Consider the following 13,437-nt stretch of genomic DNA (forward strand, 5'->3'; position numbering starts at 1 on the left):
CAATGCCTAATTAACTAGGACAAATGATTCACACAACGAGTCACAATGACTAATGAACAAGGACAAATGATTCACACAACGAGTCACAATGACTAATGAACAAGGACAAATGATTCACACGAGTCACAATGACTAAATAACTAGGACATTAGATTCACACAACGAGTCACAATGACTAACGAACAAGGACAAATGGTTCACACAATGAGTCACAAGCACTAATGAACAAGGACAAATGATTCACACAACGAGTCACAATGACTAATTAACTAGGACAAAAGATTCACACAACGAGTCACAATGACTAACGAACAAGGACAAATGGTTCACACAATGAGTCACAAGCACTAATGAACAAGGACAAATGATTCACACAACGAGTCACAATGACTAATTAACAAGGACAAATGATTCACACAACGAGTCACAATGCCTAATTAACTAGGACAAATGATTCACACAACGAGTCACAATGACTAATGAACAAGGACAAATGATTCACAACGAGTCACAATGACTAATGAACAAGGACAAATGATTCACACGAGTCACAATGACTAAATAACTAGGACATTAGATTCACACAACGAGTCACAATGACTAAGGAACAAGGACAAATGGTTCACACAATGAGTCACAAGCACTAATTAACAAGGACAAATGATTCACACAACGAGTCACAATGACTAATTAACTAGGACAAAAGATTCACACAACGAGTCACAATGACTAACGAACAAGGACAAATGGTTCACACAATGAGTCACAAGCACTAATGAACAAGGACAAATGATTCACACAACGAGTCACAATGACTAATTAACAAGGACAAATGATTCACAAAACGAGTCACAATGACTAATTAACTAGGACAAATGATTCACACAACGAGTCACAATGACTAATGAACAAGGACAAATGATTCACACAACGAGTCACAATGACTAATGAACAAGGACAAATTATTCACACGAGTCACAATGACTAAATAACTAGGACATTAGATTCACACAACGAGTCACAATGACTAACGAACAAGGACAAATGGTTCACACAATGAGTCACAAGCACTAATGAACAAGGACAAATGATTCACACAACGAGTCACAATGACTAATTAACTAGGACAAATGATTCACACAACGAGTCACAATGCCTAATTAACTAGGACAAATGACTCACACAACGAGTCACAATGACTAATGAAGAAGGACAAATGATTCACACAACGAGTCACAAGGACTAATGAACATGGACAAATGATTTACACAACGAGTCACAATGACTAATTAACTAGGACAAATGATTCACACAATGAGTCACAATGACGAAGGAATAAGGACAAATGATTCACACAACGAGTCACAATGACTGATTAACTAGGATTAATGATTCACACAAGGAATCACAATGACTAACGAACAAGGACAAATGTTTCACACAACAAGTCACAAGCACTAATGAACAAGGACAAATGATTCATAGAATGAGTCACAATGACTAACGAACAAGGACAAATGTTTCACACAACGAGTCACAAGCACTAATGAATAAGGACAAATGATTTACACAACGAGTCACAATGACTAATTATCAAGGACAAATGATTCACACAATCCATGCTTCGTTTTAAAAGTCGTCTTCCATTCATCACCCTCACGCATCCGAATCTGATGGTAACCACTTCTAAGGTCGATTTTGAGAAGATAACCGAACCATGAAGTTCGGCAAGCATATCATCAAGTCTCGGTATTGGAAAGCGATATTTGATGGTTATGTTGTTTACAACACGGCTATTAACACACATACGCCATGAACCATCTTTCTTTGGTACGAGTAACACCGGAACAGCACAAGGACTCATACTTTCACGCACATAACCCCTCTCCATCAACTCATCAATTTGCCTTTGAAGTTCTTTTGTTTCTTCCAGATTACATCGATAAGCAGCCTTGTTTGGAAGAGTTGAACCCGGAATAAGGTCAATTTGATGTTCAATGCCTCGAATAGGAGGCAAACCAGCGGGCAATTCATCGAGAAACACATCCCCAAACTCTTCAAGCAAATCGTCAATTGGGTTATGTTCCTGCAAAACAACATTAGCACTCGAATTTTCTTTAGCAACAAGCAAATAAACTTGCTCTCCATGATCAATGTCACGCTCCACATCCCGTTCTCCAATCAACATAGCAACATGGGCTTTTGCTTTCGGTTTTGAACCTAAAGCACGGACAGCTTGTGGTGACATGGGTTTAAGCACAATTCGTTTCCCTTTATCCTTCAACTCATACTCGTTACTCCTCCCTCTATGCAACACATCCCGGTCATATTGCCATGGCCGTCCCAACAAAATATCATCCATGGGAATAACGTCACACAACACCTCATCGACATAGGAACCCATAACCAAGCCAACATGGGCCTGTTTGGACACTTTAACGCTGCTGCCATCATCTAGCCAATGTAATGCATATGGTTGTGGGTGTTTAGTAGTCACAAGTCCCAATTTTGACACCATTTCAGAAGAGGCCACGTTGGTACAACTACCCCCATCGATAATTAAACTACACCGCTTATCATTTACCCGACACTTGGTATGAAACAATTGATTTCTCTGCTCCGAATCAGTAGGTATAGTCTTTACTTGCAAGGTTCGCAAAACCAGATTTGTGTCGTAAATTGGTGCCTCATAATCCTCTACTAACTCGTCCTCTTCCTCACCTTCATTCAGATTAAACAGTTCACCCACCCGTTCTTCCTCGGCCAACAACTCATCCCTACACTCTACCGCTTCTCTCAAGGTCACGACTCTTTTGTTTGGACACGTACTTTGATAATGACCGAAACCTTGACATTTGAAACAACGGACTTTGGACAGATTAGTCTCCTTGGCCGTGGTCCTAGGGGTAGTGTTTGGTGGTGCCGTGGCTTTGTTAGGACTCACAAACGAGCTACTAGGTGTTTCGGTTTTTGGGGTTGTTTCGGTTTTGTCCACGACTTATTCTTTCCCGAGTCTGAACTCGACCCTCCCCCATATTTAGACTTCCCTTGTGACTCCAATTTCAAACAAAGACCACAAAGAGTATCAAAATCAGAATATGGGTATAACTCAACAGAACTAGCAATGTTATAATTCAATCCACGCAAAAATCTAGACATTTTCTGTTCTTCTACTTCCTCCAATTCATCCATCAAACATAAGTTTTCAAATTCATCAATATACTCTCTAACACTTGATTTTCCTTGTCTCAAATCAGCAATCTTACGATATGTAGCTAACCTATGGGTCGTTGGCACATACCTTTTACGAAGTTTACGTTTCAGAGACTCCCAAGAATCTATCTTTTCCTTCCCCGCGCGCACCCTCTTGGCCTTCAACCCTTCAAACCAAAGAGATGCTCCCTTGCTTAATTTCAGAATTGCATACTTGCACCTTTTCTCATCATCCAATTCCTTGAAATCAAACATACGATCTATCTTCCGTTCCCACTCCAAATAGGCCTCGGGATCAGCCCCTCCAACGAACTCAGGTAGTTCGTTAACTTTGAACGGTTCAGCCACCCTTTCATAACGCCTTGGTTGCCACCTATCATCCCTTTCTTGCACGTTTCTCAAGGCATCACGGAGTTGCTGCAAAAAGTTAGGATTATCAAAATCCATAGATAAATAAGGATCAAGAGCAAGCTCGATACCACAAATGATCTGAATCGAGCAAGCGGAATTAAGAACGATTGGACAGTCTTTGAGGACTGTTCGTACTAGGTCTTGTATGAGACTGAAACGATCAATATAGAAATCAAAAGCTTTAAAATTAACGGACTGTTTTTGGTGAACCGAACGTACTAGGTACGACCAGTTCTGATTTTTGTGTATAAGGGATAGTGTTTTGAACAAGCAAGACCTATTACTTGATCAAGGTGAGTGAGATCAAGACCTATTGATCAACAACTCGAGAATTTTAATTAGAATCGCGTTCCAATCAAAACCAGTTTTGTTTCTAAGCAAGAAACGATTTTTGTAAACAAAAGTTTGAGCAAATTTCTGAATGATTTTATTCATGAACTTGAAGGCTTTATATAGCCTCAAGGCAGCCGTCCAAATTCTAGCAAGGTGAAGAGTTGAGCAATCACTCTTCACTTAATTACAATACTTAAAGCTACTAGTTCATTGAACTTAGACAATCACTAATTAAGCTAAGATATTATTGTAAACATAATCTGAAAATGCAAGTAAAATGTAAAGCTTGGATCGTCCTCCCTTGGCATGCGTGCTCCCCCATCAGCTCCTCTATTCCATACTTAGCAAATTCACAAAGGAAGGATAATTGGAGCTCATAGGCTGAAAATTACGAGCCAACATCAGACCATTACCGTGAGTGTTCACAACCAATTCGTCCTGCTCATCAACTAACTCTGAGTCACTAGCTTGGTTCGCATCACTTGTGACTCGTTGTGTGAACAATTTGTCCTTGTTTATTAGTCATTTGACTCTTTGTGTAAATCATTTGTCCAAGTTCATTAGTCATTGTGACTCGTCATGTGAATCATTTGTCTTTGGTCATTAGTCCTTGTGACTCGTTATGTGAACCATTTCTCCTTGCTTATTAGTCGTTGTGACTCTTTGTGTGAATCATTTGTCATAGTTCAATAGTCATTGTGAGTCGTTGTGTGAATCATTTGTCCTTGTTCATTAGTCCTTGTGACTCGTTCTGTGAACCATTTGTCCTTGTTCATTAGTCATTGTGTCTCGTTGTGTGAATCATTTGTCCTTGTTCATTAGTCCTTGTGACTCGTTGTGTGAACCATTTCTACTTGCTTATTAGTCATTGTGACTCGTTGTGTGAATCATTTGTCCTTGTTCATTAGTCATTGTGACTCTTTGTGTCAATCATTTGTCCTATTTAATTACTCATTGTGACTTGTTGTGTGTATCATTTGTCCTTGTTCATTAGTCGTTCTGACTCTTTGTGTGAATCATTTGTCCTAATTAATTACACATTGTGACTCGTTGTGAATCATTTGTCCTTTTTCATTAGTTATTATGACTCGTTTTATGAATCAGTTGTCGTAGTTAATTAGCCATTGTGACTCTGATACGAAATTGGGCAGCGGAATTGACTTGACAGCGGAAACTTAACAAACTAGACAGTGTTGATGACTGTCCGTTTGTCGAATAATTCGAATTGGCAGCAAAATCACACGAATCAAACAGGTACGTGGACTGTTCATACTAGGTACGCCCAATCCTCAGAACTGATTGATAAAATAACAAGAATAACAAAACTAGCGGACTGTTTGTATTTTTTGGCGAACCGAACGTACTAGGTACGACCTGTTCTAGTTTTTGTGAATAAAGGGATAGTGTTTGAACAAGTAAGACATATTACTTGATGCGAGTTGGGATACGGATCAATGGAAGGACGGATTCAATAAATGTCGGATATCAGTTTAATGCATTCCGATGATTATTTGGGGTTATTGTTTAATGAATCTCGGGATGATTAAATGAATATCGACTTTATTGAATATGGTCCAAATGTGTATCACGCACGTTTACCAAGAGGAGGACGTCCCACAAGGCCTCTTCAACTTACTCTTTCAGATTTCTTTTTTTTTCTCACGGATGAACAGTGACACGACTCGTGAACAGTACTTTTTTTTTTTTTTTTTTTTTTGTCTCCGTCGCTCCTTGAATAACAAATTCTTAGAAACTTGTTCCCGAGATGCAAAACCGATTAACCCTCGAACTACCTGTTCAAGTTTAACCTTTGAACTCCAATCGCAATCGGAAATTCAACTAAAAAGTTGGCTTTGACACGCCTAGGACCGTCTCGATTATGGAAAATCAAGAGCCGAAGCTCTGATACCATATGATGCGAATTGGCAGCGGAAATTGAAAAGTAATGTTTATGTGTTTTTTTATATTGTGAAAGAAACAAGAAATAAAGATATTTGTTTCGAAATATGTGAATAAATCGAACCAATGGGATATTTGCTTGAGCTAGACCTATAACTCAAACAATGGTGAACTATAATCAAGACCTATTGATTATAACTCGGGTTAATGCTTGAAACGCGTCAAACAATAACAAAGGATTGGCCGCAACCATTTTCAACTCAAAACAAGTTTTTTCTAAATTTCTTCATTCATTTTATTCATAAGCTTCAAGGCTTTATATAGTAGCCAAGAATTCAAACAACCAGCTAAGAAGTAGAAGAGTTAAAGCTTAGAAGATCAAAAGGTAAAGCTAAGCAAATGAAGAGGTAAAGTCAAAAGTAAAAAGAAATCTGAAAGAGTAAGTTGAAGAGGCCTTGTGGGACGTCCTCCTCTTGGTAAACGTGCGTGATACACATTTGGACCATATTCAATAAAGTCGATATTCATTTAATCATCCCGAGATTCATTAAACCAACCCCAAATAATCATCGGAATGCATTAAACTGATATCCGACATTTATTGAATCCGTCCTTCCATTGATCCGTATCCCAACTCGCATCAGATGAGGCTCTTGTTTTAGAGGAGGTGGAGTCTGAGAAAGAAACCAGTCCAGACCAGATTGTTGCTCATCCTGATACAGGGCACAGTTTGTTCCTTTGGAGGGTCATGCACTCTCAGCAAGCCCCCTTAGAAGGCGACCGAGAGATCTATGATATTCGAAGTAGGTGTCTTGTCAGGAAGAGTTTGTAACCTCATTATTGATGGGGGTAGCTGCACTAATGTTGCCTCCACCACCATGGTTAGCAAGCTGGGTTTACCAACACAAGAACACCCTAACCCTTACAAATTGAGGTGGCTAAGTAAGGATTCAGGAGTGAAAGTGGACAAACAGTGCATTATTTCCTTCTCCATTGGGAAAATGTACAAGGATGAAGTGTTGTGTGATGTGGTACCCATGGATGCCTGTCACATGCTACTTGGAAGACCTTGGGAATATGACAGGAATACCACACACCAAGGGAAGGACAATGTATATATGTTCAAACATCAAGGCAAGAAGGTCACCTTGACCCCATTACCACCAAACCAGAGGGACTATGGCAGTCCTAATGTCCCAGAAGAAGTGAGTGGAGTACTGTTCTTATCTGAGGCAGCCATGATTAAGGAGATCAGGCAAGAACAGCCAATTCTTATCTTTGTTATCCGGGAAGTAAACCAAAAGGAGAAACTGTTGTGCCCACAGCTGTTGTTGCCCCTTTGATTCAAAGGTTCCAGGAAGTGTTTCCAGATGAGCTGCCTAGTGGATTACCTCCATTAAGGGGCATTGAACACCACATTGATCTTGTCCCTGGTTCAGTGCTCCCAAACAAGCCAGCTTACAGATGTGATCCAAATGCTACAAAGGAGTTACAACACCAGATTGAGGAGCTAATGACAAAGGGATTTGTGAGGGAATCTCTTAGTCCATGTGCAGTCCCTGCACTCCTAGTACCAAAGAAAGATGGCACCTGGAGGATGTGCACAGATAGCAGAGCTATAAACAACATCACAGTCAAGTATAGGTTCCCAATCCCCAGATTAGATGATATGCTTGATGAGTTGAGTGGTTGACATATTTTCTAAGATTGATCTAAGGCAAGGATACCATCAAGTGAGGATTAGGGAAGGGGATGAATGGAAGACTGCTTTCAAAACAAAACATGGCCTATATGAGTGGCTTGTAATGCCTTTTGAACTGTCAAATGCACCCAGTACCTTCATGAGATTAATGATGAAGTCTTTGAGGCCATGTCAGGCAAGTTTCTTTGTTGTCTACTTTGATGACATACTTGGTGTATAGCAAGACCAAGGAGAACATCTTAAACATCTGGAAGTGGTGTTTAAAATCCTCAGAGAGCAGAAGCTGTATGGCAAGCTGGAGAAATGCACCTTTATGGTTGAGGAGGTTGCATTCTGGGTTACCGATATCGGGAAGAGGCATTTCTGTTGACCAAGAGAAAATTGCAGCAATGCAATCTTGGCCAACCCCTACTACAGTCACTGAAGTAAGGAGTTTTCATGGGTTAGCATCCTTCTACAGGAGATTTATCAAGAATTTCAGCACAGTGGTGGCACCCATCACTGAATGTATGAGGAAGGGGGAGTTTCAATGGACTGAACAAGCTCAGCAGTCTTTTGAAAAAATCAAGCAACTCATGTGTAACACTCCTATCCTAAAGCTACCTGATTTTGATCAGCTATTTGAAGTGGAATGTGATGCTAGTGGGGTAGGAATTGGAGCAGTACTGATTCAAAGCCAGAAGCCTGTAGCATATTTCAGTGAGAAGTTGAATGGGGCCAAACTGAAATATTCCACCTATGATAAAGAGTTCTATGCAATCATCAGAGCCTTGATGCATTGGAATCATTACCTTAAACCTAAGCCATTTGTACTACACTCTGATCATGAAGCCTTGAAGTACATCAATGGCCAGCACAAGTTAAATTTCAGGCATGCCAAATGGGTGGAGTTCTTGCAGTCCTTTACCTTCTCCAGCAAATACAAGGAAGGTAAGAAAAATGTGGTGGCAGATGCATTATCAAGAAGGCATTCCTTGCTTTCAGTTATGTCCAACAGGGTTCTTGGGTTTGAATTCATGAAAGAATTGTATAAGGAAGATCCTGACTTCTCAGAGGAGTGGATTACTCGGATCAAGGGCATAGGAACAGGGGAAGCAAGTATCTACTACAGGAAGGTTTCCTATTCCAGGGCAACAAGCTATGTGTTCCAAGGGGGTCTTACAGAGATCTCTTGATCAGGGAAGTCCACTCAGGAGGAATGGGGGGGCACTTTGGTGTCCAAAAGACCTTGGAAATATTACAGGACCAATTCCATTGGCCAAGAATGATGGGTGATGTTCAGATTATCCTCAGAAGGTGCTCAAAATGCCAGCTCTCCAAGAGTTCTTTCCAACCTGGTCCATACACTCCCCTACCAGTACCAAGCAAACCATGGGAAGACTTAAGCATGGACTTCATTGTGGCCCTACCAAGAACACAGAGAGGGAAAGATTCTGTGATGGTTGTGGTGGACGAGGTTGATAAGATGGCTCACTTTGTAGCTTGCAAAAAGACAGAGGATGCAGCAAGTGTTCTTTGAGCTATTCTTGAAGGAGATTGTGAGACTCCATGGAGTTCCAAAAACCATTGTAGAGACAGGGACACAAAATTCATGGGATATTTTTGGAAGACTCTATGGAAGTTGCTTAAAACCAAGCTCTTGTTCAACACCTCTCACCACCCACAAACAGATGGCCAAACTGAGGTCACTAATAGAACATTGGGAAGGATTTTAAGGTGTCTTGTCAGCAAGAGCCTAAAAGATTGGGACCTAAAGCTAGCAGCAGCAGAGTTTGCATTCAACAGGGCACCATCAACGCAATCGGGCACATCCTTTTGAGGTAGTCTATGGGGTCAATCCACTTATGCCCCTAGATTTATCTTCTGTACCTAAAGAAAACATCAACCTGGATGCCAAGAAAAGAGTGAACAATTGAAACTACATGAGCAGTGAAAAGGCAAATTGAAAGAACAAATGAGCAATACCAGAAACATCTTAAGGTGTCTAAGGGGAAGAAAGTGTTTGAACCAGGAGATCTAGTATGGATACATCTGAGGAAGGAAAGGTTACAGCAAAAGGAAAAATAAACTCATGCCAAGATCGGATGGTCCATTTGAAGTTATTGAAAAGATTGGGCCAAATGCATACAAGATTGATCTGCCAGGTGACTATGGGGTGCATGGGACTTTTAATGTGGGTGATCTCAGTCCATACTATGAAGACTCAGGGGATGAGGAGGTTACAGGCTTGAGGACAAGCCCTGTTCAACCAGGAGGGGTTGATGCAGGAGCTAGTAACCAGGGCAACCAACTATTCCATGGTCAAGCAACTCAGGCAACAACAGGCCATGACCACTCCTACCTAGCCCAGTCGATCTGCCTACTTTGCAGGCTCCTAAGTACCAGTACAAGGCAAACCATCAGCTGCCACCATGGCCAGCTGATAAAACACTCATGTGAGCATCAAAAAGTCCTAGGGAGCCAGGTCCAATTCTCATTGCAAAGTATTGAAAAACCAGTCTGAAAGCAAGTTGCAGGAAAGGAGAGATTCCAAAAGTACATTGCCATTTATGGACAAACCAAGGAAAAGCTGTGTGTGAGGCTTCTTTAACTTAAGTTTCCATATATCAGAGGGTGCTTGGACTCTAAGTCAAGACCAAGGAGACCACTCGTCCTCACATGAGCAGAAAAAGCTTCAACTACCACAGAAAAACTTGAAAGGCAACAAAGATGTCACTTTGTCACTGATTGTCCTCTCCGCAAACTTAATTTGTTTTCACTCTAGTTTACATTTATGATCTTTTTGCCGTTGTAATATATTATCTAGACTTTGTCCTGACTTATGGGACAATCCTGGCCCTTAGATGAACCTTTATTTCATGTTTAACCTAAAGACAAGGCCTATATAAGGACCCTTGCATCGATCGTTAGAGGAGGCATTTGTTTATGAATGAAAATCTGAGTTTTACTCTCAATTCAAATCTCTTAAATCTTATGTTAGAAACATAGGGTAGAGTCAGGCTTATTGATACTCTGTGCTTGCTGTGAGTATTGAATAAGGACCTGGTAATAGGGTGAGAACAGTCCTGTGCATGCTGTGGATTGTTTGAGCTTTATTGTCATTTCAACTCGAGTATTCCTGTGTTAAGCTGTGGTTTTCTTGAGTTAAACATCCCAAATTGTTTAGTTAGCTTCCTGTGCTTGCTGTGGAAGACAGTTGAACAATTATATCTCAAATTTACCTCCTTTACTTCACAATTACACCCACACTGGCAGACTGCTCTTTCTCTGTCAGTTCTGGTTTAGTAATTTATTTAATTTACTTCTGAGTCTCCTAAAATCTTGTAATTTTCACAGAATTTAGTTAAGGTGTCAAGCTTAATTCCTGCAAATTTTCATGAATTTAGGAGTCCATTAGAGTACTCAAACCAAATTTAGAAGTTGATCCTTTTTCCTGCAACTTCACAAATTGCCAAAATATTGTAAGGGGTGGGTGTTTACACATCACCATTTGTCCTTGTTTATTAGGCATTGTGACTCGTCGTGTGAATCATTTGTCCTTGTTCACTAGTCCTTGTGACTCTTTGTGTGAATCGTTTGTCCTAGCTCATTAGTCATTGTGAGTCGTTGTGTGAACCATTTGTCCTTGTTTATTAGTCATTGTGGCTCTTTGTGTGAATCATTTGTCATAGTTCATTAGTCATTGTGACTCGTCGTGTGAATCATTTGTCCTTGTTCATTAGTCCTTGTGACTCGTTGTATGAACCATTTGTCCTTGTTTTTTAGTCATTGTGACTCTTTGTGTGAATCATTTGTCCTAGTTCATTAGTCATTGTGACTCGTCGTGTGAATCATTTGTCCTAGTTCATTAGTCATTGTGACTCGTCGTGTGAATCATTTGTCCTTGTTCATTAGCCATTGTCACTCGTTGTGTGAATCATTTGTCCTTGTTCATTAGTTATTGTGATTCTTTGTGTGAATCATTTGTCCTAGTTAATTACACATTGTGACTCGTTGTATGAATCATTTGTCCTTGTTCATTAGTCCTTGTGACTCGTTGTTTGAACCATTTGTCCTTGTTTATTAGTCGTTGTGACTCTTTGTGTGAATCATTTGTCCTAGTTCATTAGCCATTGTGAGTCGTTGTGTGAATCATTTGTCCTTGTTCATTAGTCCTTGTGACTCGTTGTGTGAACCATTTATCCTTATTTATTAGTCATTGTGACTCGTTGTGTGAATTATTTGTCCTTGTTTATTAGTCATTGTGACTCTTTGTGTGAATCATTTGTCCTTGTTCATTAGTCATTGTGACTCGTCGTGTGAATCATTTGTCCTTGTTCATTAGTCCTTGTGACTCGTTGTGTGAACCATTTGTCCTTGTTTATTAGTCGTTGTGACTCTTTGTGTGAATCATTTGTCCTAGTTCTTAGTCATTGTGACTCGTCGTGTGAATCATTTGTCCTTGTTTATTAGTCATTGTGACTCTTTGTGTGAATCATTTGTCCTAGTTCATTAGTCATTGTGACTCGTCGTATGAATCATTTGTCCCTGTTCATTAGTCCTTGTGACTCGTTGTGTGAACCATTTGTCCTTGTTTATTAGTCGTTGTGACTCTTTGTGTGAATCATTTGTCCTAGTTCATTAGTCATTGTGACTCGTCGTGTGAATCATTTGTCCTTGTTCATTAGCCATTGTGACTCGTTGTGTGAATCATTTGTCCTTGTTCATTAGTTATTGTGACTCTTTGTGTGAATCATTTGTCCTAGTTAATTACACATTGTGACTCGTTGTGCGAACCATTTGTCATTATTCATTAGTCATTATGACTCGTTGTGTGAATCATTTGTCCTTGTTCATTAGTTCTTGTGACTCGTTGTTTGAACCATTTGTCATTGTTCATTAGTTATTATGACTCTTTGTTGTGAATCATTTGTCCTAGTTAATTACTCATTGTGACTCGTTGTGTAAATCATTTGTCCTTGGTCATTATTTCTTGTGACTCTTTGTGTGAATCCTTTATCCTAGTTAATTACTCATTGTGACTCGTTGTGTGAATCATTTGTCCTTGTTCATTAGTCATTGCGACTCGTTGTGTGAATCATTTATCCTAGTACATTAGTCGTTGTGACTCGTTGTGTGAATCATTTGTCCTTGTTCATTAGTCATAATGACTCGTTGTGTGAACTATTTGTCCTTGTTTATTAGTCATTGTGACTCGTTGTGTGAATCATTTGTCCTTGTTCATTAGTTCTTGTGACTCGTTGTGTGAACCATTTGTCCTTGTTTGTTAGTCACTGTGACTCTTTGTGTGAATCATTTGTCCTAGTTCATTAGTCATTGTGACTCGTCGTGTGAATCATTTGTCCTAGTTCATTAGTCATTGTGACTATTTGTGTGAATCATTTGTCCTTGTTCATTAGTCCTTGTGACTCGTTGTGTGAACCATTTGTCCTTGTTTATTAGTCATTGTGACTCGTGGTGTGATTCATTTGTCGTTTTTCATTAGTCCTTGTGACTCGTTGTGTGAACCATTTGTCCTTGTTTATTAGACATTGTGACTCGTCGTGTGAATCATTTGTCCTTGTTCACTAGTCCTTGTGACTCTTTGTGTGAATCGTTTGTCCTAGTTCATTAGTCATTGTGACTCGTTGTGTGAACCATTTGTCCTTGTTTATTAGTCATTGTGACTCTTTGTGTGAATCATTTGTCATAGTTCATTAGTCATTGTGACTCGTCGTGTGAATCATTTGCCCTTGTTCATTAGTCCTTGTGACTCGTTGTATGAACCATTTGTCCTTGTTTTTTAGTCATTGTGACTCTTTGTGTGAATCATTTGTCCTAGTTCATTAGTCATTGTGACTCGTCGTGTAAATCATTTGTCCTAGTTCATTAGTCATTGT

The 13,437-nt window shown here is 39.8% G+C and overlaps 1 protein-coding gene across 1 annotated transcript in view; it reads right to left on the minus strand.

Annotated features, from left to right (window-relative positions):
- Nucleotides 1-6,454, minus strand: part of LOC141638031 (uncharacterized) — a 19,490-nt gene extending 13,036 nt beyond the window's left edge. Inside the window, exons 1-4 of the mRNA XM_074447482.1 lie at nt 6,414-6,454; nt 2,949-3,775; nt 2,138-2,847; nt 1,810-2,086 (exon numbers count right to left, since the gene is read on the minus strand). Of these exons, the coding sequence (XP_074303583.1) occupies nt 1,810-2,086; nt 2,138-2,847; nt 2,949-3,775; nt 6,414-6,454 (1,855 nt within the window). The remainder of the gene's footprint in view (nt 1-1,809; nt 2,087-2,137; nt 2,848-2,948; nt 3,776-6,413) is intronic.
- Between the last annotated feature and the right edge of the window lie 6,983 nt (nt 6,455-13,437).

Source organism: Silene latifolia, unplaced genomic scaffold (genome assembly GCF_048544455.1).
Source record: "Silene latifolia isolate original U9 population unplaced genomic scaffold, ASM4854445v1 scaffold_164, whole genome shotgun sequence".
NCBI lineage: Eukaryota > Viridiplantae > Streptophyta > Magnoliopsida > Caryophyllales > Caryophyllaceae > Silene > Silene latifolia.